Source organism: Littorina saxatilis, linkage group LG1 (assembly GCF_037325665.1).
Source record: "Littorina saxatilis isolate snail1 linkage group LG1, US_GU_Lsax_2.0, whole genome shotgun sequence".
In the NCBI taxonomy this organism is placed as follows: domain Eukaryota; kingdom Metazoa; phylum Mollusca; class Gastropoda; order Littorinimorpha; family Littorinidae; genus Littorina; species Littorina saxatilis.
In genome coordinates, this window is record NC_090245.1 from 102222355 (window position 1) to 102247212 (window position 24858).

General features: G+C 42.9%; 1 protein-coding gene across 2 annotated transcripts in view; it reads left to right on the top strand.

Annotated features, from left to right (window-relative positions):
• Positions 1 to 24858, top strand: part of LOC138947988 (protein Wnt-4-like) — a 95177-nt gene that overhangs the window by 55097 nt on the left and 15222 nt on the right. For both annotated transcript variants that reach the window (XM_070319518.1, XM_070319524.1), the window contains exon 2: positions 21839 to 22146. In XM_070319518.1, coding sequence (XP_070175619.1) covers positions 21839 to 22146 — 308 coding nt within the window. The remainder of the gene's footprint in view (positions 1 to 21838; positions 22147 to 24858) is intronic.

A 24858-nucleotide genomic window follows, 5' to 3' on the forward strand; every position in this document is an offset into this window, starting at 1 on the left:
GACTAGCCGTTGATTCAGTTTCAGAGACTTGGCTAGCACTCGAAATATTTATTTTCTTTACGACAAGTTTTTGAAAAAGTTGGATTATCTCTACTGCATGAGAACTTCCGTCATATCATCACACTCACATGTATACATGTATCCCTTTTGAATGTTGTTTTTATCCTGTGATCAGTCTTGGTTGTTTTGTTCACTGAAAATATTCTGTCGGGATAGAATCAGATCATAGTCAAATCATATGATCCAACAATTGTAATAATCCTACCTCTTTTTCCTTCGGAGAATAGCAATACATTATTAGACAGAAAACTAAACCACAATGACGTTCTCAACATGTTGTACATGCCAAGTGTTTGTCGATGACTGAAATGTATCAACAACGACAACAAAATAAGAACACGACTAGCCTGCAAGAATGACAGAATGGCAGCCAAAAATTGTGTCTCGTTTTCGAAGAACATAAGACACACACAAAACACAACAAAACTAACTCTCCCATTTCTGCAGACCGTCATCAATTTGGTATTGCAGAGAAGACTGCGAGTTATCATATTAGTCCTATTTACAAAAAAGAAAAGACAAATCTATATAGCGCTCCCAGTTCGGCAGCATGTCATCAATTCGACCATGCAGAGAAAACTGCGAGTTGAATTAAATATCAACAACAACAACAACAACAACAACAACAACAACAACAACAACAACAACAACAACAACAACAACAACAACAACAACACAAAAACAGAGCATAAAACAAGACAAATCTGGTGTTGTCAGCTGTACAGCATGTCGTCACTGTGAACATGCAGAGAAAACTTCGAGTTTAATTACAACAACAACAACAACAACAACAACAACAACAACAACAACAACAACAACAACAACAACAACAACAACAACAACACAAAAACAGAGCAAAAAACAAGACAAATCTGGTGTTGTCAGTTGTACAACATGTCAAAAATAAAAAATAAACAGATAGACTGCCAGCGTTCCAAAATAATGTACAACATGTCGTCACTGAGGACATGCAGAGAACTCCGCCGGTATATTTCTCTGATTGGACACTGTGAGCCCGAAGCACAACCTCAGGGCATGCGGCGGTGAATCGCGGGTGAGTGGGTGGGATCATCGAGCCCTTCTTTGAATCTGATCCAATCAATGGCTGCTTGTGGCTTGGAGCAGTTAAACCCGGCGACCTTGATCAAAGACTGGTCCCGTGTAACATGCCCCTAATGGCTTTGCCGTGAGGGCGTAAAACTTACATTTTCTCTCTCTCTCTCTCTCTCTCTCTCTCTCTCTCTCTCTCTCTCTCTCTCTCTCTCTCTCTCTCTCTCTCTCTCCATCCCCCTCTATTGTACGAGCTAAGCGTGGTGTTATCGACATTTTTAGAGTTCTGTGGAATATTGGATGTTATGATCTAAACCTTTTTTTCACACTCTTTGATACACAGATTACCCCCATATTGCTATACGGTTCAGAAATGTGGGGTTGTTTTGATTGCTCTAACATTGAAAAGGTACACATGTTCGCATGCAAACGGATAATAGGTGTTTCCCCTCAAAGTCCCAACTGCATGGTATACGGAGAACTCGGTAGATTTCCCCTATCAGTTCTCGCTGCTACCAGATGCGTTAAATACTGGCTGCGGCTAAATCGCCTCCCCAACACAAGATATGTAAAAATGGCCCATGTGATGATGAGGAACATGGCAGACAGAGGGACAGACAATTGGTCCGCTAGGGTCAGGAACCTCCTATGTGAAAATGGGTTTGGACATGTGTGGACGTACGGCTATGTCGGCAACGAAAAACACTTTATCAAGGCTTTTCAACAACGCCTAAAAGACTGCTTTATCCAGAACTGGCATAGTAAGCTGGAAGACAGTGAGAGGTATGACACATACAAATTGTTTAAACCTGATTTTGGAAGAGAAAGGTACCTTGACCAAATAGACAATCCATATATTCAAAAAGTGTTCACAAAATTCAGACTTGGGGTTTCACCCTTGATGTGCAACAAACAGAGATACTCTGCAAACGGTTCCCATGTTTGCCCACTTTGCAGATACCCTCACGAAAACGAGCACCACTTTCTTTTTAAGTGCCCAGTATACTCGGATATAAGAGAAACTTACTTGGAAAATGTCTTTGAAATTGGTCAACTCGAAAACTCGTCAATGCAGATACTACTAACACAAAACAAAAGTAGGTTGTGGGCACTCTCCCGGTATACATTTTATGCATTCAGGCATCGACAGCAACTGCTAGGCTAAAATGAATGTGTGTAAATGATTTCCGATCGATATGTTTCAACCCTTAGCACTGTATATGCACTTGTTCTTACTTGTCTCTGAGAGAGTATACATTGAAATGGAAACTCTACTCCCCCCTTGTACAAACACAACAGTGTGGTTTACAATAAAAATTCTGAGTTCTCTCTCTCTCTCTCTCTCTCTCTCTCTCTCTCTCTCTCTCTCAAAGACTGATGCAGGGGAACCAGATCTTTGTGGCACTGCGTTTTCTTTCACTTCTTTCTGCCCGCACCGCCGCGCAAGAATTACAAACTGATACAGGAATTGGTGTGTAGTCTTGCTGAATGTATTTCTTGCCTTGACGTTGCAATACAGAAAAATAATCTAATTAGATTTGTGTTCGGTTCGTAAACATGAAGGTGCTGTTGATTTTTTGTTTTAATTTGTCTTGTTTTCTCAGTCTGTCTTCCTCATGTTTCAAGATTCCGTACTTAAAGATTGTGTCTGGCGGCTTCAAGCATGTCGCTGTATTTCTTTAATAAAATCTTGTTTAAACCAAGCATGTCGCTGGTGTTTCGGTGTCGGGGGGGGGGGGGGGGCAAGGTTAGAGAGAGACAGAGACAGAGAGAGAGAGACAGAGAGAGAGAGAGATAGAGAGAGAGAGACAGAGACAGAGAGAGAGAGACACAGAGAGAGACATAGAGAGAAAGACCTCGAGAGAGAGAAAGAGAGAGAGAGCGAGAGAGAAAGAGAGAGAGAGAGAGGGGGACGAGAGAGAGAGAGAAAGAGAGAGGACAAGAGAGAGAGGACGAGAAAGAGAGAGAGGGAGAAAGAGAGAGAGAACGATGTGTTCTTCGTGTGACTCAGCTTTGTGTGTGCGAGTATCTCGGAGGGGCGCTAAAAGTGTGGAGTGATGATCCAATAACCTCCATCTTTCTCGCCCTTGTGCGGACTTCAAAGACCAGCCAGTGTTTGACGAGCAAACTCGCTCTGTGGCGCGCCGGGCTTTCAAGTCGTTGTTGGGAAGCTCTTGAAGACTTGTTTGCCAATTAACGCCTGCCTCTAAACACAGGCTCAGGACCAGGCGTCTTGGCCAGAAGATCAAACCGAAGTGGCTGAAGGGGGACAATATTGTTGAGGACTCCCATTTAAAAATTAATATCACTGATATTCAGTCCCAAGGTATTGAGACCTCTTCTCTTCAGCCCCCTTCAGTTCGTTCTCGTTCGCTTTCAGTTCTCTCCGAGGCGGCCATTTTTCTCTCTTTGCTCCGACGTGTCGACCAATGAAATTGAAGTAGGACGTTTTCTTCGTAAAGATACGGCGAAGTAGTAAAGTAAAATGGCGCGGCTTTATTACAAACCCAGGGTAAATAAATGAGGATTTTTATGAGTTAGGGGTGCATAAACGAAGGGCATGTCCGTGTGAGGCGATGCTAATAATGTAGGAATGTGAGGCTTGCTTTTCAAAGGAGTGCTGGTTAGATCAGATTCTCATCAATCTTGCTTCGAATAAAATGTCTCTCCCTTTCTACGCTGGCTTGAACGCTTAGTAAGCTATTCACATAATTTCTTGTTCCTGTTCGTTTAAGCAGCATCTGCGGGTGAATCTGGTTTACATGTGCACTTTTCCTATTTCCAAAATGTTTTTTTCATCGGAAGCTAAATCGTGGAAAAGGAAATTACCTCTAAATAGATGCTTTGATGAAATCAGTCAAGAAGAGAGGTGGGGGCGGGGGGAGGGGGGGGGGCGTTTGAGGGTGTTTTTTGTGTGTAGATATATATATATATACCCTGATTTAGGAGAATAACATTATTTAAGAGTCAGCTGAACCACGTTGACACACCGTCATGTTGATTGACCAGTTGTGATTCGCACATCATTCTCTGAACATGTGGTCAATTAACTCATCCCCATTGTATTTTGCTCGCTGGAAGTCCGTATGAATTTGAAAATATAATGGCTTATATGTCAATAAAACCTCTGATGCTGGGATTGAGAAAAACGGGACGAGAAGCAGTGTAAGACAGGGGCAAACCAATAGAAGAAGACAACAAGTCGCGTAAGGCGAAAATACAACATTTAGTCAAGTAGCTGTCGAACTCACAGAATGAAACTGAACGCAATGTAATTTTTCAGCAAGACCGTATACTCGTAGCATCGTCAGTCCACCGCTTACGGCAAAGGCAGTGAAATTGACAAGAAGAGCGGGGTAGTACTTGCTCTGAGAAGGATCGCACGCTTTTCTGTACCTCTCTTCGTTTTAACTTTCTGAGCGTGTTTTTAATCCAAACATATCATATCTATATGTTTTTGGAATCAGAAACCGACAAGAATTAAGATGAAAGTGTTTTTAAATTCATTTGGAAAATTTAATTTTGAAAATATTTTTTTTATATTTAATTTTCAGAGCTTGTTTTTAATCCAAATATAACATATTTATATGTTTTTGGAATCAGCAAATAATGCAGAATAAGATAAACGTAAATTTGGATCGTTTTATAAAAAAATATTTTATTTACAATTTTCAGATTTTTAATGACCAAAGTCATTAATTAATGTTTAAGCCACCACGCTGAAATGCAATACCGAAGTCCGGGCTTTGTCGAACATTACTTGACCAAAATTTCAACCAATTTGGTTGAAAAATGAGGGCGTGACAGTGCCGCCTCAACTTTCACGAAAAGCCGGATATGACGTCATCAAAGACATTTATCAAAAAAATGAAAAACACGTCTGGGGATATTATACCCAGGAACTCTCATGTCAAATTTCATAAAGATCGGTCCAGTAGTTTGGTCTGAATCGCTCTACACGCACGCACGCACACACACACACAAACACACACACATACACCACGACCCTCGTCTCGATTCCCCCCTCTATGTTAAAACATTTAGTCATAACTTGACTAAATGTAAAATAACTTGACTAAATGTAAAAAGAAGCGTACACAGAAATTTGCATGCAGAAGCATACCAAACAAAACAAGTCGCGTAAGGCGAAAATACAATATTTAGTCAAGTAGCTGTCGAACTCACAGAATGAAACTGAACGCAGCAAGACCGTATACTCGTAGCATCGTCACTCCACCGCCCGTGGCAAAGGCAGTGCCCGTGGAATTGACAAGAAGAGCGGGGTATTCGTTGCGCTAAGAAGGATAGCACGCTTTTCTGTACCTCTCTTCGTTTTAACTTTCTGAGCGTGTTTTTAATCCAAACATATCATATCTATATATTTTTGGAATCAGGAACCGACAAGGAATACGATGAAAGTGTTTTTAAATTGATTTCGAAAAAAAAAATTTGATAATAATTTTTATATATTTAATTTTCAGAGCTTGTTTTTAATCCAAATATAACATATTGATATGTTTTTGGAATCAGCAAATGATGGAGAATAAGATAAACGTAAATTTGGATCGTTTTATAAATTTTTAATTTTTTTTACAATTTTCAGATTTTTAATGACCAAAGTCATTAATTAATTTTTAAGCCACCAAGCTGAAATGCAATACCGAACCCCGGGCTTCGTCGAAGAGTACTTGACCAAAATTTCAACCAATTTGGTTGAAAAATGAGGGCGTGACAGTGCCGCCTCAACTTTCACGAAAAGCCGGATATGACGTCATCAAAGACATTTATCAAAAAAATGAAAAAAACGTTCGGGGATTTCATACCCAGGAACTCTCATGTCAAATTTCATAAAGATCGGTCCAGTAGTTTAGTCTGAATCGCTCTACACACACACACACACAGACACACACACAGACACACACACGCACACACGCACATACACCACGACCCTCGTTTCGATTCCCCCTCGATGTTAAAATATTTAGTCAAAACTTGACTAAATATAAAAACTTGAAAGCATTACGAAGAACTCTTTCCGTTTGTCCCGCACTCTCTCTCACGAACGGGCTCTTCACCACAATTTCTCCCCGAGTGAAAGCGGACTGGAGTTTGTATCAATTGTCAGGCACTGTGAGCATCGTGAAGTCATTGCTGGTTGGGGCGAGGGATTCCGGGCGGTTCAGGCAAGTGCCTGCAACATGTAGCCCCCCCCCCCCCCTCTCCGGTGACGTCCCGACTCGCCCCTTCCCAACTCGCCCCTTCCTAGCTCGCCCCTTCCCAACTCGCCCCTTCCTAGCTCGCCCCTTCCTAGCTCGCACCTTCCTAACTCGCCCCTTCCTAGCTCGCCCCTTCCTAGATCGCCCCTTCCTAACTCGCCCCTTCCTAACTCGCCCCTTCCTAACTCGCCCCTTCCTAACTCGCCCCTTCCTAACTCGCCTCTCAATTATCTTGGGTTTTGCCAGAGAGGCGATTCGTCCCTGCTCGTAAAAATCCGTCTATGTTTTTCGCAGAGGGCACACAGACACAGACGTTGGCCTAACTGGTGGGGGTTAACGTCCCGACTCGCCCCTTCCTAACTCGCCCCTTCCTAACTCGTCCCCTTCCATCTCGCCCCCCCCCCCCCCCCCCAATTACGATTCGCCCCCGCCCGTGAAAATCCGTCTCTGTTTTTCACAGAGGGCACATCTAGGGGTTGTCGGGGGAGGTTCATGCATCACAAAACTATTGCTTCCTTGACTTTATTAAAGGTACAACAATAAAAGTTGCTTGTTATGTTCTTTCTAATGCATGTTATTGTTTAAAGAACCGCATACAACTCTTAAGAAACCCTCACTGTCGTCAATAATTTTTTGTTTTTATGTTAAGTTTGGTATACAATTCTGTATACAACAAATACGCCAAGAAATAGAAAATCAATTTTGCAAGACCCATCAGGAAAAGTCATTGTACAAGGTAGCGATTATGGAAGTGAGAATTAACAGTAGCTTTATATGAATGATTAATCAAGTCTTGTATTTGTGATGGTAAATGCTACAGACGTCGGAGGGAACGCGCTTTAAAGGGGCTTGTCGTGTTTTATGTTTTCCACTTTTGATGCAGACAGTCACAGACCTAAACGGGAACAGTCGCTTTAAGGGTGCTTGTGGTGTTTTATGTCTTGGAGTATATCTGTCGGATCGGGCGTTTTTCTTGCTAACTGAATAGAGTGTGTGCAGGTGTGGCTGCCTCCGTGTTCACTCATACACATGGAACCTTTCTCTCTATTACACAACCTTGTCAGTGTCAGGGTTTGGCTGAAACCTTCACTTGTTCACAGTTTGTTTTTTTCATATTCAGAGACAATCTTTCGTTGTGCATTTAGAAATTGACATATCAACCAGAAAGCCAACCAAGACAAATAAATAGTAAACGAAGCTGATAAACTTCTTCGTTACTTTCAGATCTGGCCCGTTTTAAAGAAGAAAAAATCTGTTCTCAATCTCTGCCTCTGTTTATCTGTCTGTCTGTCTTCCCCTCTCTCCCCCTCTCCATCTGTCTTGTCTGTCTGTCTGTCTCTGTCTGTCTGTCTGTCTGTCTGTCTGTCTCTCTCTCTCTGTCTCTGTCTCTCTCTCTCTTTCTCTCTCTTTCTCTCTTATCACTCCACCCCCGCCACAATTCACTCACCCTTTACATATCATATCTTACCCAAGAGAGCAGACATGTCCAGAAGCATCTCTTGAGTGGAAGAATAGCCCTGTATCTCTTTTGCATAGTAGCCTGCTCTGTCTCTCTCTCTCTCTTTCCTCTCATCCGTCTTATCACCTTTACTTAACGCGCGAAATAGCAGCAAAGACAGGAGGTAAGTAGGTGTGTGAAGAGCTGCAGGTACTAAAAACGTTCCTCAACCCCCCCCCCCCCCCCCCCCCCCCACCACAGCCTCCATACTCCCCCTTCACTCCAACCTCAGATAGTTCCTCCCCACACACACCGCGACAGATTCCTCCCTAATACCCGCATCAGAACGAGGCTCGGTAAGGTTATCTCCCTTGGCAAGCTCTCTAGTCTTCCCGTGGGTCTGTTGCACCCTAATTGGAAGCTACTTGTCGGCCTTAGATGCTCATTTTGGTATTAGCACAAGTTGCTGCCTTTTTGTCCTCTCTTTTTAGCTTTTTTTTTTTAGCCTTTTCTTTTCTCTCTTGCTCACAGGTGACATAGGAGATGGGGTTTTACGTTATCAGAGGGGTTCTCAGTCCTTACCCTGACTAGAAGCGTGGCCGTAAAAGTCACAGGACACAAGGATTCTCGGCATTGTTTCCACCTAGGCTTTGGCTGTTGGGAGAGAAAGGTTACGGGTGTGATTTCCATGCCCCAACAGCCCCTCACTTCACTTCAATGCCTTTCACGCCTGGTGGCGTGTAGGGCAGCGACAAAGGACAACAGCCCCTCACACCCACCCCAATCCACCAGCCTTCATTCAGTTTGGCCAACACATCAGTTTTCAACGACAGTCGGCACTGTACATTACAGTAATACTGACATTGCTGTGAATCAGCGCACGCTTTTTTTTGCAAGCCCAAGTCCGTTTCATTAATCGTGGCAGAATAATATTTACCAAATGATGTAGTTGAGTTATCACCCCTACCCCCAACAACAACACACACACACACACATGCACGCACGCACGCACGCACGCACGCACACACACACACACACACGCACGCACACACACACACACACACACACACACACACACACACACACACACACACACACACACATAATCTCTCCACACCCTTGTAGTAAACAACGCACAGCAACCTCAGCACAATACCGTGCACTGCCACAGACAGAGAGGGCAACCCGAGACATCCAGCTGGCGAGAGCAGCAAGGCTGGGCCAAAACACAAGGGGACGTTCACAGCACACAACTGCTTAGGCCCATAAAGAACATACGCGTCGTGTGTGCCCCTCATAATTGTCACCGACAACGATCAGCAGATCCCCCTGTGCTTTATGAACGCAGGAGTCGCCTCAAGGCTATTATATGTGTGTGTGCATACAACTTCTTTTTACGGGAATTGCAGTTGGACGGTTGGGCTTTGCGAGCTTCCTTGTCGATTAAAACCTCACAACAGATACTAAATTTAAAGCTTGAGGACTTGGGTGAGTGGAGTTTTATCTGCGATTGAGAGTCGTTGTGTGGATTGCGCCCACAAGAGATTTTTTCGTGTTTGTTTCCTTCCCTCTATTTCACTTCCCCTGCCCTTTTTGTCAACTTTAAAAGTTTTTTTTATGAGATACGATTGCGTCATTTTGTTCCTTCTGTTCAGGATTCCACCCTTCCGGTCTTTATTCCCTCCCCCCCCCTCTACTCAACACTCCAACATCCACCCCCACCCCACCCCAAGTCTCAGCCTTATCTCCCTGCCAATTCATCTCTCTCACTCATATAGTTAATGCTCTTTCACGCAATTTTTGTGTTCTGTTTTCTGCACCGTTTCACTTCGTGTTGAGTATAGTCCAGGGCGGGGATGTAGCTCAGTTGGTAGCGCGCTGGATTTGTATCCAGTTGGCCGCTGTCAGCGTGAGTTTGTCCCCACGTTCGGCGAGAGATTTATTTCTCAGAGTCAACTTTGTGTGCAGACTCTTCTCGGTGTCTGAACACCCCCGTGTGTACACGCAAGCACAAGACCAAGTGCGCACGAAAAAGATCCTGTAATCCATGTCAGAGTTCGGTGGGTTATAGGCTAGAAACACGAAAATACCCAGCATGCTTCCTCCGAAAGCGGCGTATGGCTGCCTAAATGGCGGGGTAAAAACGGCCATACACGTAAAAAGCCGTGGGAGTTTCAGCCCATGAACGAACAAACAAGTATAGTCCAAGGAATATTTTCTCATCCATCAGTGATCTTTGTTGAGGATTTATTTGAGGAACTCTCTTGCTGGGGGTTTCTGGTAGATCTTGAATATTTGCATATTTAGAATTTTGTGGAAGGCTGGACGAAACAACGCATATATATATATTATATCCTCCCGGGTTCGATTTCTTTTCGGAGAAAAATGCCCTGAGCACATCCGAAGAAGAGCAGGGTGAGAGAAAGGTGGGGTAGTGAGGGCACAGAGGATAGGGAAAAAGAAATACACAGAAAACACGAAAACATTGGTCGATTGTTATAAGAAAATTGCTGTCACTAGACCGTAGGTCTAGACAGGACCTCCACTTTTACGATTATGGTAAAACCGATTCATTGTAAATCGTCCACTTATTTGCCTATCAATCTCTTTCTGTGACTCCAGGGACAGGCTCATTTGATTTGCAAAACATGAACCCAATCACCTCCCCGTATTTCATCGGAGTAGAAACCTCACGTTTGTCCATAGTTGTGGTTGTTGTTGTTGTTGTTGTTGTCATTCTTCATAGTACCTTGTTCACGCCGAAAACTTCACGAATGTGTATTTGCTTCCGCACAGCGGCGCCCCACCAGCTGTCAATCACAGAATCACTTTACTGGCGTCCTGTATACATGTATTTCAATTTATTACACTCACACAAATAATTTTGCAACGAAATCTGTGAAAGATAATGTCTTGTCCAGTCCCACTTCATCGGACAAAGGTCGAAAAAAAGCAAGCTTTGTCAATCACAGGGTCACTTCATTGGCACGTAAATACATTTCCATTGGCAGTGTCCAGCAGCTCATCAATAAGATACGTGGCAGGCTGTGGGCTGTGACACGGGTTGCTATGCAAAACACGACGACTTTTCTTTCCACGCCGCTAATGAGAGCGCCTCTCATACCCTCCCTCTGGACCGTGACAGGAACAAATGTGTGCTTAACATTCATAGATGTATGACCCCCGGGGGCCACTTTCACGTTTGGAAATGGAATAAGTTGTTCTCGGCAGACTACAGGAGGGTAAAGGATTAAGCACCGGTGCCTGCCGTTTATCAATGTTAGCAAGAGAAAGAAAAGGAAGAAAGAACAACCCGCACATGGCTACGACGACGAAGTAGAAGCAGAAGCAAACGAAGAACTTGAGAGAGAGAGAGAGAGAGAGAGAGAGAGAGAGAGAGAGAGAGAGAGAGAGAGAGAGAGAGAGAGAGAGAGAGAGAGAGAGAGAGAGAGAGAGAGAGAGAGAGAGATCAAATCAAATCAAATCAAATCAAATCAAATTTTATTTTACGAGGGTTGTGGCATAAGCAATATAAACGAGCTTCTTTTCAACCAGCCCTCGCCCAGAGAGAGAGAGAGAGAGAGAGAGAGAGAGAGAGAGAGGGAGAGAGAGAGAGAGAGAGAGAGAGACAGAGACAGAGACAGAGACAGAGAGAGAGAGAGAATGTGGTGCCCGTGCATTCATATACAGCTGATCGATGGTTAAGAGGGCGAGCTGGAAATTCATTCTCCCCGCGGCGTTTATGAAGGGACAGATAGTGCAAAATGTTGTTATTAGGCGTCTTCCTGAATAATGCCGCGGTTTATTCCTGCCCTCTGGTCTACCCTGGCCAAGAGATCCCCACCCAGTCTGGCAGTTGAGGACAGCGAGGTTGAGGCGTTGATTTAATCAGCACGTGGCACACAGCAGACGGCCCCGCGGATATATCGGGGTATTGAGCCGCTCGCCGCCGACACCCGTCGTTGCCAGAGACGGTTGGGGTCTCTTGTGGATGGGGACAGAATGATGCCAGAAGCCAGGATGGCCTTCAAGAATGAGCAAGACGCTGCGGTGAATCGTATAGATTTCGGTACTGTTTGTGGTGTGTCTGGCTGCGTGCAAATTCAATAACTTGTATTATACACTGGAAGGTATTGACGCGTTGGTTGGTTGAAACGGTACCTTTTTTGTCCTCAGCTAAGAAAGACATGAGGACACTCGCGCGTTAGTTTGCAAAAAACGGTAGTGTATTGTCGTGTATTTATTTAAATGTTAACACGGCGAAGGCTAAAAGTATATAAGGTTATCAGCTACGTATCTTCGGATTTTAAGACCTATGAGAGTCATGGGTAAACTTGTTATGTTTCTCACGCTCTCCCATGAAAACTATTCAGTCACAAGTAAAGGTTAAAGCCAATCCCAGGAAGCAGATTGCCTGAAATCACCTTAACAGATTTGATGACATGTCCTTTTGGAATGACGGTGTCCATTTCCCATTTGCTTACTTGTGATTGGATAAAGAATGCAAAGATATGCAAATTTGTGCATTGCTTGTGTCACCTGGGACAGATGACACGTGGCACAACCTATAAGATGCTGTTAGGCCAAAAAAATTGTCTGTTTAGGGTAACATGACCAAAAAAAGTAGGGTCGGTAGGTAGGTAGTTTTTTTTTTTTTTCTTTTTTTGTGTGTGTAAATGCTATGTTGGCTGAACATTCACTTCTCATATTTGATGAATACATGTTTCAAAACTAACGTATAAATAAAACAGAGAGAAAGGGAGAGAAAGAAACGCCAAATGTCTCTTTTTAGCATTTTTACCTCTTTTTTTTTCTTTTTTTTTTTTGAAATCAAAAAAAAGTTTTTGGGTCGGCGCCAAATCGATAGGGTCGGTCGGGTTACCCTAAACAGACAATTTTTTTTTTTTTTGCCTTAAAGGATCGTCTGCTGTGTACCTTCTCTCTTACGTCCAAGTCAATTTGTTATTTCAGCATTGGGTTCCTTTGCCACCGCTCCAGATACTGAAGGAGACGTACATATACCGTGTACCATTATTTCAGCATTGGGTTCCTTTGCCACCGCTCCAGATACCGAAGGAGACATACATATACCGTGTACCATTATTTTTGTCGTCTTCTTTTTGTGTGTTCAGATTCCTACTGGAAAAGTGAATTTCAGTTCACATACGTTTTGATGTGGTAATGCATGAGGCACTTCCTGTGTGTTCTTGTATGTTCATGAATTCCTTCAGTCCTACGTGAAAGGATTTCATACCAGAACAAGGAAGCGAGCATCTATCTGTCTATTCCTGCAAGCTGTTGTAGGCCACGGATAGGAAATGGTATGAGGCGTCTTTGAGAAAATATGGCCAAGACTTCGGGCAGGTTCTGTTCTAAACACAGTATATTCCCGGAAGTCAGACTCGTGAAAATCTGGGACAGGAAAGGGAGAGTACTGGGGACTATGTCTGGCTTAGCATGTAAGAGGTTTTCGTTCGAGCATGGGCATTTTGGTGTTTGGCGTACTGGGGAATATGTCTGGCTTAGCCTGGGAGAGGTTTTCGTTGAGCATGGGCATTTTCGTGTTTGGCGTACTGGGGAATATGTCTGGCTTATCCTGGAAGAGGTTTTCGTTCGAGCATGGGCATTTTGGTGTTTGGCTACGACTGCGGTTCTTTTGTTTTTGAGTGTTTGTTTCTGGTGTGCTTTTATGGGTTATGATTTGTTGTCATTGTCAAGTCATGATCGTGGTTGTATTTGTTGTACCGATATCACTAGACTTTCTTCTTCCTCCTCCTCCTCTTCCTCGTCCAAATCATCATCATCATCATCATCATCATCATCATCATCATCATCATCATCATCATCATCATCATCAATCATAAATCATCATCGTCATCGTCGTCATCATCATCATCAGCAGCAGCAGCAGCAGCAGCAGCAGCAGCAGCAGCAGCAGCATTGCTAACCACAGAACCACCATGAGCAATGCTGTGACTCTCACCCTGTTCGTTGCCGGAGTCCAACCAAACAACACCTTGAACCATTCTTTCCCTTTGTTCTAATTTACGCGTACCTCCTTATCAGTCACCAGGGCGGCATAAAACAGTATACTATCATCTTTTATGGACACTGAACATACTGAACATACCTGCTCACCTTGTTAACAGCCCGTTAACGGTTTTGCACCAGACCACACACGCACAGGTCCCACACTCCCACCCATACCCCCGATCTCCTCACATGCACACAAAGATCTCCAATCGCGCCACAAAGATCCGCAGTCTTCGCGCTACACGCAAAACGCCCTAGCTCTGAAGGACCGCTAAGGCTCATGGAATGATTAATTGGCTCTTTAAAAGAAGAACGCACCAATTTTCGACGCTGTTGGACGAATTTCTCGTGCGATTTGATCCGATCGTGAGCAGAGCGGGGCAGGGACTATTTTACGGCCGCGACAGAGTGCGGCGTTCATGAGGAACTTGATCCCTAGCGCGGAGTGTTGAGTGTCCGTCAGGTTGTGAAAAGGCTTTATGATTGATGCGGAATCATTTATGGTGAACACGAGGCACGAACCCCGCCTGTGTTTTCACACTCTCGGGTAAATTTCACAATGTGGCAATTTTGTTAGCAGCGAGGGGTCTTGGCTCTTCCTTTGGATTCGCCGTGTTACCCTGAGAAGAACTCCTCTGTTGGGTTGACAAAGAGCTTGTTTGGGCTATCTACTCTTTGGAGTGACTTGCTTAGCCAAATTCTTTTGGTGGATTATTTTCATGTCGTCCTGAGACTTGTTTTGGTAACCAGGTTTATGAAACAGAGGTCACTTTAAAAGTGTCGTTAGATTTGAGCATTTCCACCCCTGAGTGTTGTTTGTCTGTGTTCTATTCAACCCTCGTTCTGGCGATGTCATACTTTCTCTTGCATTGCATGTTCAGGAGGTACGGTCTCTTCTTCTTCTTCTTCTTCGTTCATGGGCTTAGACTCCCACGTACACTTGTGTTTTTGCACGAGTGGAATTTTACGTGTATGACCGTTTTTACCCCGCCATTTAGGCAGCCATACGCCGCTTTCGGAGGAAGCATGCTGGGTATTTTCGTGTTTCTATAACCCACCGAACTCTGACATGGATTACAGGATCTTTTCCGTGCGCACTTGGTCTTGTGCTTGCGTGTACACACGAAGGGGGATAAGCCACTAGCAGATCTGCACATACGTTGACCTGGGAGATCGGAAAAATCTCCACACTTAACCCACCAGGCGACAGCGGCCGGGATTCGAACCCTCGACCTTCCGATTAAGAGGCCGACGTCTTACCACCCCGCCTCAGCGCCCGTCGTACGGTCTCAAACAGACATTTAACTCCAGCCACACCCTTCACAGTACTCACACCACAATATTTGACCCTTTTTGTTCGACTTACCCCAAAGCCAAAAAGCTTATCAACCTCGCAGTTAAAGTAATGGTTCACTGCTTGTTCGGGTGGACTTTACACGCGGTATTTTGCAAGTGTTGGAGGGGCACTGGTCGCTCTCTTTGAAGCTTTTAATGGCACCGTGTTGAATTTCGGTCAGAACTGTTCGCATGCTGGTGACAGCAGTGCCAACGACGCCCAAGCAGGTGCTATCAAACTATATCACTCCCTTTTCCGCTGTTTATCCTCTTGGATCTAGTTCTGTCGACGCCCGTCCATGTTCGTGACCTTGTCATCCACGTAAATAATTTGGTCAAGGGTTTTTGCGAAACTCATGCGTGGTCAGCACGAACTCATAAAAAGACAGGATTTACGGTTAGGAGGGAGGGGGAGGGGGTGAGAAGTCAGGTAGGGAGGGAGGAGGGATTCCATGTTTGTCTTGAATTAGGTCTTTCTTTCTTTCTTTCTCGACGTAAGCTTACATAAGAATTCTTGCAAATAAAAAAAAGTAATATAAAGCAAAACCACTTGGTAGAAACCCACTCCAATGTGACACTGACAGTTTCTTGGCTGTGTCGATGATACAAGGCATCAGATGGTTTTCATGGTATATTTTTCCCCACGCAGGTGAACCTCATAGAGAAATGGCGAACATAGAAGAAAAAACCCACGTTAGTGCATTTCAACAGCAATCACCTGGTGAAAGGTTATAATTATAAACGTTCCTTGTATCTAAACGTGCAGGTCTAACTCGTGTATCGTTGCATGCACATTTTGAAAGGCGTCACCAGACAGTTAAGACAGCTTTAGAAAAAAACACTTGAAGAAACGCGACCTCCCTTTCAGACAATTGGTTGTTTGGTTTGGTTTTTCTTATATTTAAAGGCTGTAAAATGTGACTTTGCATTTTTATGGAAGCTTCTTCTAAGTTATTACTTTGAACCTTCTAGGTTCTGAATGGGGGTTCCAGTGATGGCACAAAAAGGCAAAAGTTTATTAGCACCTGATCTTAGTCCCAAAATCTGTCTCTCTGTCTGTTTGTCTCTTCTATCTATATATTTATCTGTCTGTCTGTCTGTCTGTCTGTTCTTGTCTGTTGCTGTCGGTCTGTCTCTCTACTTGTGTGCGTGCGCTTCAATCCGTTTGCCTGATCCCCCCCCTCCTCTCTCTCCCTCTCTCTCTCTCTCTCTCCCCCTCTCTCTCTCTCTATGGAAGTCCGTTTTATAACCAGACTGACTGCGACTGCCAGATAACAGAATTGGAAAGGTGTATTGGTGACTTGTTGGAAACCCCGAGTGACGTATATGTAATTTGCACTGGTGATTTTAATGCGAGAACTGGTGACTATCAGGTTAATAGAGCTTTTAGTCAAAGTATTGGTGAAACTGGTATAAGTGATAGTCCCTCCTTATGGGAAACCAGTCGCATATCTCAAGATAAGGAAATTAACGGTTTTGTTGGATTTGTGTGTATGTTATGATTTTGAGTTGATGAATGGAAGTGCTCGAGGAGATGATCAGGGTAAATTTACATATTTGTCTGTGCACGGTTTTAGTGTTATCGATTATTTTCTCGCCAGTTTTGATTTTTCAGATTTTGTTCACAGAATGATTGTAGCCGATCGAATCGAGTCTGACCATATGCCACTCGAAATGGTGTGTAAATGCCAGGTTGCAGAAGAAAGGTTGAAGAAAAAACAAAATTGTGTGAAATTTGAAAAGTTTTTTTGGAGTAAAGAAAAGGTTCTGCAATTTACAAATTGTGTTTTATCTGAAGAGTTTATTGAAAATGTGAATGACGCACAGGCAATGATTGATGAATGTCCAGAAAGATCTCTTGATATGTTTACTGATGCTGTTTTGATTGCGGCAGATTGCATGAAAAGGGTCATTATTCAAGGGGGTCAATCCAAAACACAAACAGCAGTATGGTTCGACAAAGAATGTCATATCAAACGAAAAGAAGTGAGAAAATGTTTAAGACACTTCCGACACACTAATTTTAAGGAAGATTATGGTCTGTATGAAGAACAGCGTAAAGAGTACAATGGTTTGAAGAATGTAAAGAGGAATCAAGAAAAGAAAGCATCCTTAGATGCTTTGCTTGATTCAATGCAAAGCCCAAAAGACTTTTGGGCTGAAATTCGCAGGCATAGAACGAAGAGAAGGGTAATGAATTGTATTGAGAAGGAAGATTGGTTGAAGCATTTTGAAGGAGTATTCAATGAAGGAGTTGACATAAATGTAGAGGAGGATGTATGTGCTACCGCAGACGGTGTTTTTAATGACATGTTGGATGCAGAAATTACTGGAGCCGAAATACGAAAAGCGATTAAACATTTGAAAACAGGAAAAGCAGCAGGCCCAGACAGTATTTTGGCAGAAATGATAAAAACAGTTGAAAATGAGATGTTGCCATTTTTGAAAAAATATTTTAATTATTTGTTTTCTAAAGGACACTTCCCGCTTCAATGGACGAAGGCGACTATTATTCCCTTATATAAGAAAGGAGACAGAAATAATCCGGATAATTACCGAGGCATATTACTTCTGAGCATTTTGAGCAAAGTATTTACCCAAGTTATTAATAACAGACTGGTTCTGTGGTCGGAAGAAAACTCCGTTTTGAACGATGTACAAGCTGGTTTCAGAAAGGGACGTTCCACCACAGATCATATTTTCACTCTGCATGCCGCCATTGAGAAACATCTGTTAAAACGATCTAAGTTGTATGTTGGTTTTATAGATTTTAGAAAGGCTTACGATACTGTTAACCGCTCTGTGTTGTGGTCCGTGTTGATGAGATCAGGTGTCAGCGTAAGAATGTTAAGAATGATAAGAGCTATGTATGCCACTGTTGAAGCACGTGTCCTTTCCAGTGAGGGTTATACGGACTATTTCGAATGTCTACAAGGGCTGAAACAAGGTTGTGTTATGAGCCCAATGCTGTTTTCCTTGTTAATCAATGAGTTGGCGAACGAAATTATTGAAAAGGGCAAACATGGTGTGTCCCTCGGTCCGACGGAACTTGAACTTTTTTTGTTATTGTTTGCTGACGATCTCACTTTGATAGCATCCACTGTTATTGGATTACAGAACCAGTTAAACGTTTTATGTACTGCAATGCAACGACTGTGTCTTAGAGTAAATCTAGATAAATCAAAAATAATAGTTTTCAGAAAAGGCGGATTTCTAAGTGCAAGAGAAAAATGGATTTTTGATGGGAATCAGTTGGAGGTTGTAAATTCGTATAAATATCTTGGCCTCACCTTTTCAACAAGACATAGTTATGGCGTCGCAATTGAAGACGCAGCAACAAGAGCAAAGCGAAGCACGATCGAAATTTTGAATACTTTAAAGAACATGGGTTGTAACTCATTTGATGTATTTTTTAAGTTATTTGATGCGCAAGTATTGCCAGTATTAACATATGGAGCCGAAATTTGGGGTTATGAGAAGTATGACCAATTGGAACGTGTTCATTTATTTGCATGTAAACGGTTTCTGCACGTAGTAGATAAAACTCCCAATGATGTTGTGCATGGTGAATTGGGTAGGTATCCTCTTTGGGTGACAACAGTCACAAGGTTGATTAATATTGGTTACGGTTATTGACAGCCAGACAATTTTTATTCAAAGAAGGCATACAAAATGTTGTTCAACCTCCACGAAAAAGGTGGTATCTCATGGGTAACGCATGTAAAGGCAGTTCTGTGTGAAAATGGATTTTACCAAGTTTGGATGTTTGGATGTGGAAACGAGAGGGTGTTTTTTGCAGAACTGAAGGAGAGGCTCTGCAGTTCCTTCTGTCATGATTGGCGTAATCATTTGGACTCGAGTGAGCGCCTATCACTGTATGGAAAATATAAAGCCTGTTTTGAAAAAGAACGTTATGTGGACATTTTATGGAAAGATGTGTACAGAAATGTCATCGCTCAATTTAGAATGGGCGTTTCACAGATAAATATCCACAGATATCGCTTCCAAAATTCAACAGAAAACAAGTGTTGCCCCTTTTGTGAAGATAAATTAGAGACCGAAATCCATTTTTTGTTTGAATGCCAAACATATTGTGAGCTAAGAATAAAGTATTTAGCACAGTTTTTAAGTGTTGGTGATCAGTTGGGCAGTATGATTACAATGTTTAAAAAACAAGACACAGAAACAATTGTAGATTTAGCAAAGTTTTTGTTTTTTGCATTTCAGTTAAGATTGTCAATGTTAAATAGTAATGAGGATTAATTGTCGCTGAAGGTTTTGTTGTTGCTGTATTTATTGTTCGGTTGTATGTATATATTAGGCAGCATTGATGTGCAAGATTATAGATAGAGGAAAGCTTGGAACAAACCACTGTGTATTTTGCATACGTTTCAATATCATGTTTTCTATTTTTTCCTGTGATTCATGTGTACCCCCCCATTGAAAGGGGCTGTAGGCCCATATTCAATTAAACTGTGTCAGTGTCAGTGTCAGTGTCAGTGTCTGTCAGTGTCTCCCTCCCTCTCTCTCTCTGTATCTCTCTCTCCCTCCCTCCCTCCCTCCCCCCTCTCTCTCTCCCTCTCTCCCTCCCTCCCTCCCTCCCTCCCTCCCTCTCTCAGTCTCTCTCTCTCTCTCTTTCTCTCTCTCTCTCTCTCTCTCTCTCTTTCTTTCTCTCTCTCTCTCTCTCTCTCTCTCTCTCTCTCTCTCTCTCTCTCTCTCTCTCTCTCTCTCTCTCTCTCTCTCTCGTTAACAACCAATGTCGTGAATGATGTAAGACCAAGTGTCATCGCACACTATTTTTCACTCTGACAGAATGAGCCCATATAGATAACCCATGGTAATAAAAAATAACCTCTGCCAGGAACAAGATCAGAGTTGCATCAATGCTGATGCTTCTCTTTTTATATTTGGTTAACTTCTCAGTCGGATTAGTTGTTTATTACTTCACTAAACACTCCACATGTAATCAAGTTTTATCGCACAGTCAATGTTACACATTAGTCAATGTGGCAAATCTATGTTGGCAGAGGGTAAAGCGGGCAGTGAGAAAGATGGCAAACTTGGAAAGTGATGAATTCATGAGTTCGACATGCGATTCTCAACGTATCTCTCAGAATTCTCATGGCAAGGTGCAGAGTTTTCAGCATACTGATGCAAAATTCCGTTCCAGCAGAAGTAATTCATTAGCCCCCTTGATTGTCTTGTTGTTCATACTCACCACCAGAGGGCGCCGAGTGACATTCACCTGGCTTTATGAGTCTTGAAACTCACACTCAACACTATCTTGACAATAACAACCTTAATTAACGTACGCGTGCCATTTCTTGTTGAAGCTGTAACAAGAAGAAACTAGTTGATGAGAAACTAGATTATCCTAACATTTGTCTTCTTAATTATTCTGAACATCAAAGTGACATATTATTGTTTGACTCATTGATAGACAACATCGTTTTTGAAGCTTCCCTAATGTTTCAAGAACAAAACCATCAAGAAAAAGGAATATCCTCTTGAGAGAGAACGTCCGGGCAACCATTCCGAAGCTAATGTTGGGTTTTATTTTCCGGTAGATAGGGTATAGATAATAGTAACTGCACGAAGAAAATTGCATTATGAATGCTCAAGACTTCCAAAAACAGTCGCAAACTTCATACGCCAAATGATTCATCTAGAGCCGAGTGCAGTCACTTCAAAATACGGGCGTTAACTTTAAAGTGGTCCTGAACTGAGCCCGAAGTCTTTTTATTGAAAACTTTGTGCTAAAGGTTCGTGCGGCCAGCTTCGCGATGTGTACTTTGCGTAGTCGACTGCGGCCAGTTAAGGACAGGCTTTCCACCATGCCATTGCTGCGTTTCTCATAGCCAAAGCAGAGACTATAGAGTATGTATACTCTATAGTCTCTGGCCAAAGCTCCCGGAACTAAGTCTTGCGGGACTGTTGGAAAGCAGAGTACATATTCTCGGGCCCTTGAAGGAGAAGGAGGAGGAGATAGAGAAGCACGTGTTAACAGATGACGTCGTTCAGTTTCAGCGCCTCCTTCCTACCCGGGCTTCAAAGCGATTCGTCGGCGTCGTGTTTCAGCATACCTGTCATTAGGGTGGGGGCTGAGGGGCTACAGTTTCCTCTTGTCTTCCCCGTAAACACTGTTGTCGATCCAAGTGCTGTTAGGGAGGGGGAGGGGGTTGAGGGGAAGGGGGGGGGGGTGTCATGTGAGGGGGAGCATGCGATTGATATGATTTTAGCAGTCTTGGTTAGTTTTCAGTGTTTGTGACCGACTGCTGAGACTGTCAATCAGAAGGGCACAGTGCCAAAGAGTGACCATACACTTGTTTTTAGTCGTAAGGTATGCGCCTGTTCTACGGTCGTGTTAAAGGACTCTTACATCAGTCACCGACGCGTTTCCTTGTATTGACCGAATTGGTTTGAATGCTCTCAGTGAAACAAGTCTTGGTTACAAAATAATGACGTACATTCATCACTTCCATCCGCTCTTTGTGTTGTACAGATTTTCCTGGTTGCACTTCTGTGTTCAGTGTATTCGTTGGTGAATGTATAACTTTATAATTATGCTTTTGTTTTGTGCTCGGAGATTCATTTTGGTATCACTGTGTTTGCTATTTTTATTTGTTCCTCCTCTTTTATTTTAATTTTACCATAGTCCGCTAAATGCAATTGTAAACTCACCATCTCCCTCTCATCAATCTGACAGGTACCTGGGCGTGGCCAGTTCCTACCAGCCAATCGTGGACGAGTTAAATCACAGTCCGATGGGCTCACCCCGGGGCCAGGCTGCCATGGTCCGCGGGGGCATGAATCGACAGCTTCTCGAGTGCTCGGATCTTCAGTTCATGGGCCCCCGCCAACGGGAGCTTTGCGCGCTGGACAAGTCTCTGATCCACGTCATCAGCGAGGGGGCGTCCATGGGCATTGAAGAGTGCCAGCACCAGTTCCAGGACCGCCGTTGGAACTGCTCCACGTTCAACACCACCAGCGTCTTCGGCAACATCCTCAATATCCGTGAGTAGCAGTAGTCACTGTCTGTTGTGTTTGCTATTAGACATCTTCTTCTTATTCTTCTTCTTCTTCTTCTTCTTCTTCTTCTTCTTCTTCTTCTTCTTCTTCTTCTTCTTCTCGTTCGCTCCTTCTTATAATAATAATAATAATAATAATAATAATAATAATAATAATAATAATAAAAATAATAATAACAATAATGACAGCTTATATAGTGCGAACCACAGGACGCAAGGATATCCTTAGTTGTAACAATTGGGGGGGGGGGGTGTTGCAGGTGGTCTTTCGTGACAGGTATATTTTTTTGGTGAAAATAGTGGAAAAAGGGGCATCGGAAGGGCCTTACATAGCAGGTACCACCGCAGTACTGCTGTATCAATCAATCAATATGAGGCTTATATCGCGCGTATTCCGTGGGTACAGTTCCAAGAGCAGGGATTTATTTTTTTTATTTTTATTTTATGCAATTTATATCGCGCACATATTCAAGGCGCAGGGATTTATTTATGCCGTGTGAGATGGAATTTTTTTACACAATACATCACGCATTCACATCGGCCAGCAGATCGCAGCCATTTCGGCGCATATCCTACTTTTCACGGCCTATTATTCCAAGTCACACGGGTATTTTTGGTGGACATTTTTATCTATGCCTATACAATTTTGCCAGGAAAGACCCTTTTGTCAATCGTGGGATCTTTAACGTGCACACCCCAATGTAGTGTACACGAAGGGACCTCGGTTTTTCGTCTCATCCGAAAGACTAGCACTTGAACCCACCACCTAGGTTAGGAAAGGGGGGAGAAAATTGCTAACGCCCTGACCCAGGGTCGAACTCGCAACCTCTCGCTTCCGAGCGCAAGTGCGTTACCACTCGGCCACCCAGTTGTAGTGGTGGTGGTTGTGATTGTCACTGTTATGGTGATGGGATCTGTAAAATAAATGTTTGTTACATAGCACACGTCATCCCTTTCCGGTACGTTAACAGAAACCTTTTTTCAAACACATGATAGAAGAACACAGGTTTTTACAAAACTAAACTACAACAAGTCGCGTAAGGCGAAAATACAATATTTAGTCAAGTAGCTGTCGAACTCACAGAATGAAACTGAACGCAATGCCATTTTTCAGCAAGACCGTATACTCGTAGCATCGTCAGTCCACCGCTCATGGCAAAGGCAGTGAAATTGACAAGAAGAGCGGGGTAGTAGTTGCGCTAAGAAGGATAGCACGCTTTTCTGTACCTCTCTTTGTTTTAACTTTCTGAGCGTGTTTTTAATCCAAACATATCATATCTATATGTTTTTGGAATCAGGAACCGACAAGGAATAAGATGAAAGTGTTTTTAAATTGATTTCGACAATTTAATTTTGATAATAATTTTTATATATTTAATTTTCAGAGCTTGTTTTTAATCCGAATATAACATATTTATATGTTTTTGGAATCAGCAAATGATGGAGAATAAGATGAACGTAAATTTGGATCGTTTTATAAAAAAATGGGTTTTTTTAGAATTTTCAGATTTTTAATGACCAAAGTCATTAATTAATTTTTAAGCCACCAAGCTGAAATGCAATACCGAAGTCCGGGCTTCGTCGAAGATTGCTTGACCAAAATTTCAACCAATTTGGTTGAAAAATGAGGGCGTGACAGTGCCGCCTCAACTTTCACGAAAAGCCGGATATGACGTCATCAAAGACATTTATCAAAAAAATGAAAAAAACGTTCGGGGATTTCATACCCAGGAACTCTCATGTCAAATTTCATAAAGATCGGTCCAGTAGTTTAGTCTGAATCGCTCTACACACACACACACACACACACGCACAGACACACATACACCACGACCCTCGTTTCGATTCCCCCTCGATGTTAAAATATTTAGTCAAAACTTGACTAAATATAAAAAGAGGATAAATCTCGGTAGAACTTTTCTTCACCGAAGACTCACGAAGAAGCTCTCAGGATAAGACACATGTTGAATCTACAATATAGAATGGACAAGGCTCTACAATATAGAATGGACAAGGCTCTACAATATAGAATGGACAAGGCTCTACAATATAGAATGGACAAGGCTCTACAATATAGAATGGACAAGGCTCTACACTATAGAATGGACAAGGCTCTACACTATAGAATGGACAAGGCTCTACACTATAGAATGGACAAGGCTCTACACTATAGAATGGACAAGGCTCTACAATATAGAATGGACAAGGCTCTACAATATAGAATGGACAAGGCTCTACAATATAGAATGGACAAGGCTTCGCTAGTTTATCTGTAGTTTACACGAGCCAAAAATGACCTTGTCAACTGCGCATTAATTTGAGCCTTGTCAGTAGCCTTTTTTGCCTTGAAATAATTCAAAATATTTGACACAGTGGGGGCCCAGCGAGACTGGCAGACAACACCGACACTGTCTGAAGCGGGCGAGTGTGTAACACAAATCCTCATAAATAAAATCCCGCGTCAGGGTAATCCCGCAGCAAGCAGTTAGCCCATGACTTCTGAGAGTCCAAGATGGCGGAGCGCACAAGAAAGTAGGGCGGAGTCGGGTGACGGACTGCTCTCCTGGCCAGACGTGTCATGAGCATCGTGTGTCTTGCCAAGAGGGCATATTATGATTCGTGTGTTGGCCGCAAACCATTTTACGGCTGTCTCATTTTCTAATCTCCTGTTTTGACACACGGCCCGGACGCAAGAGTA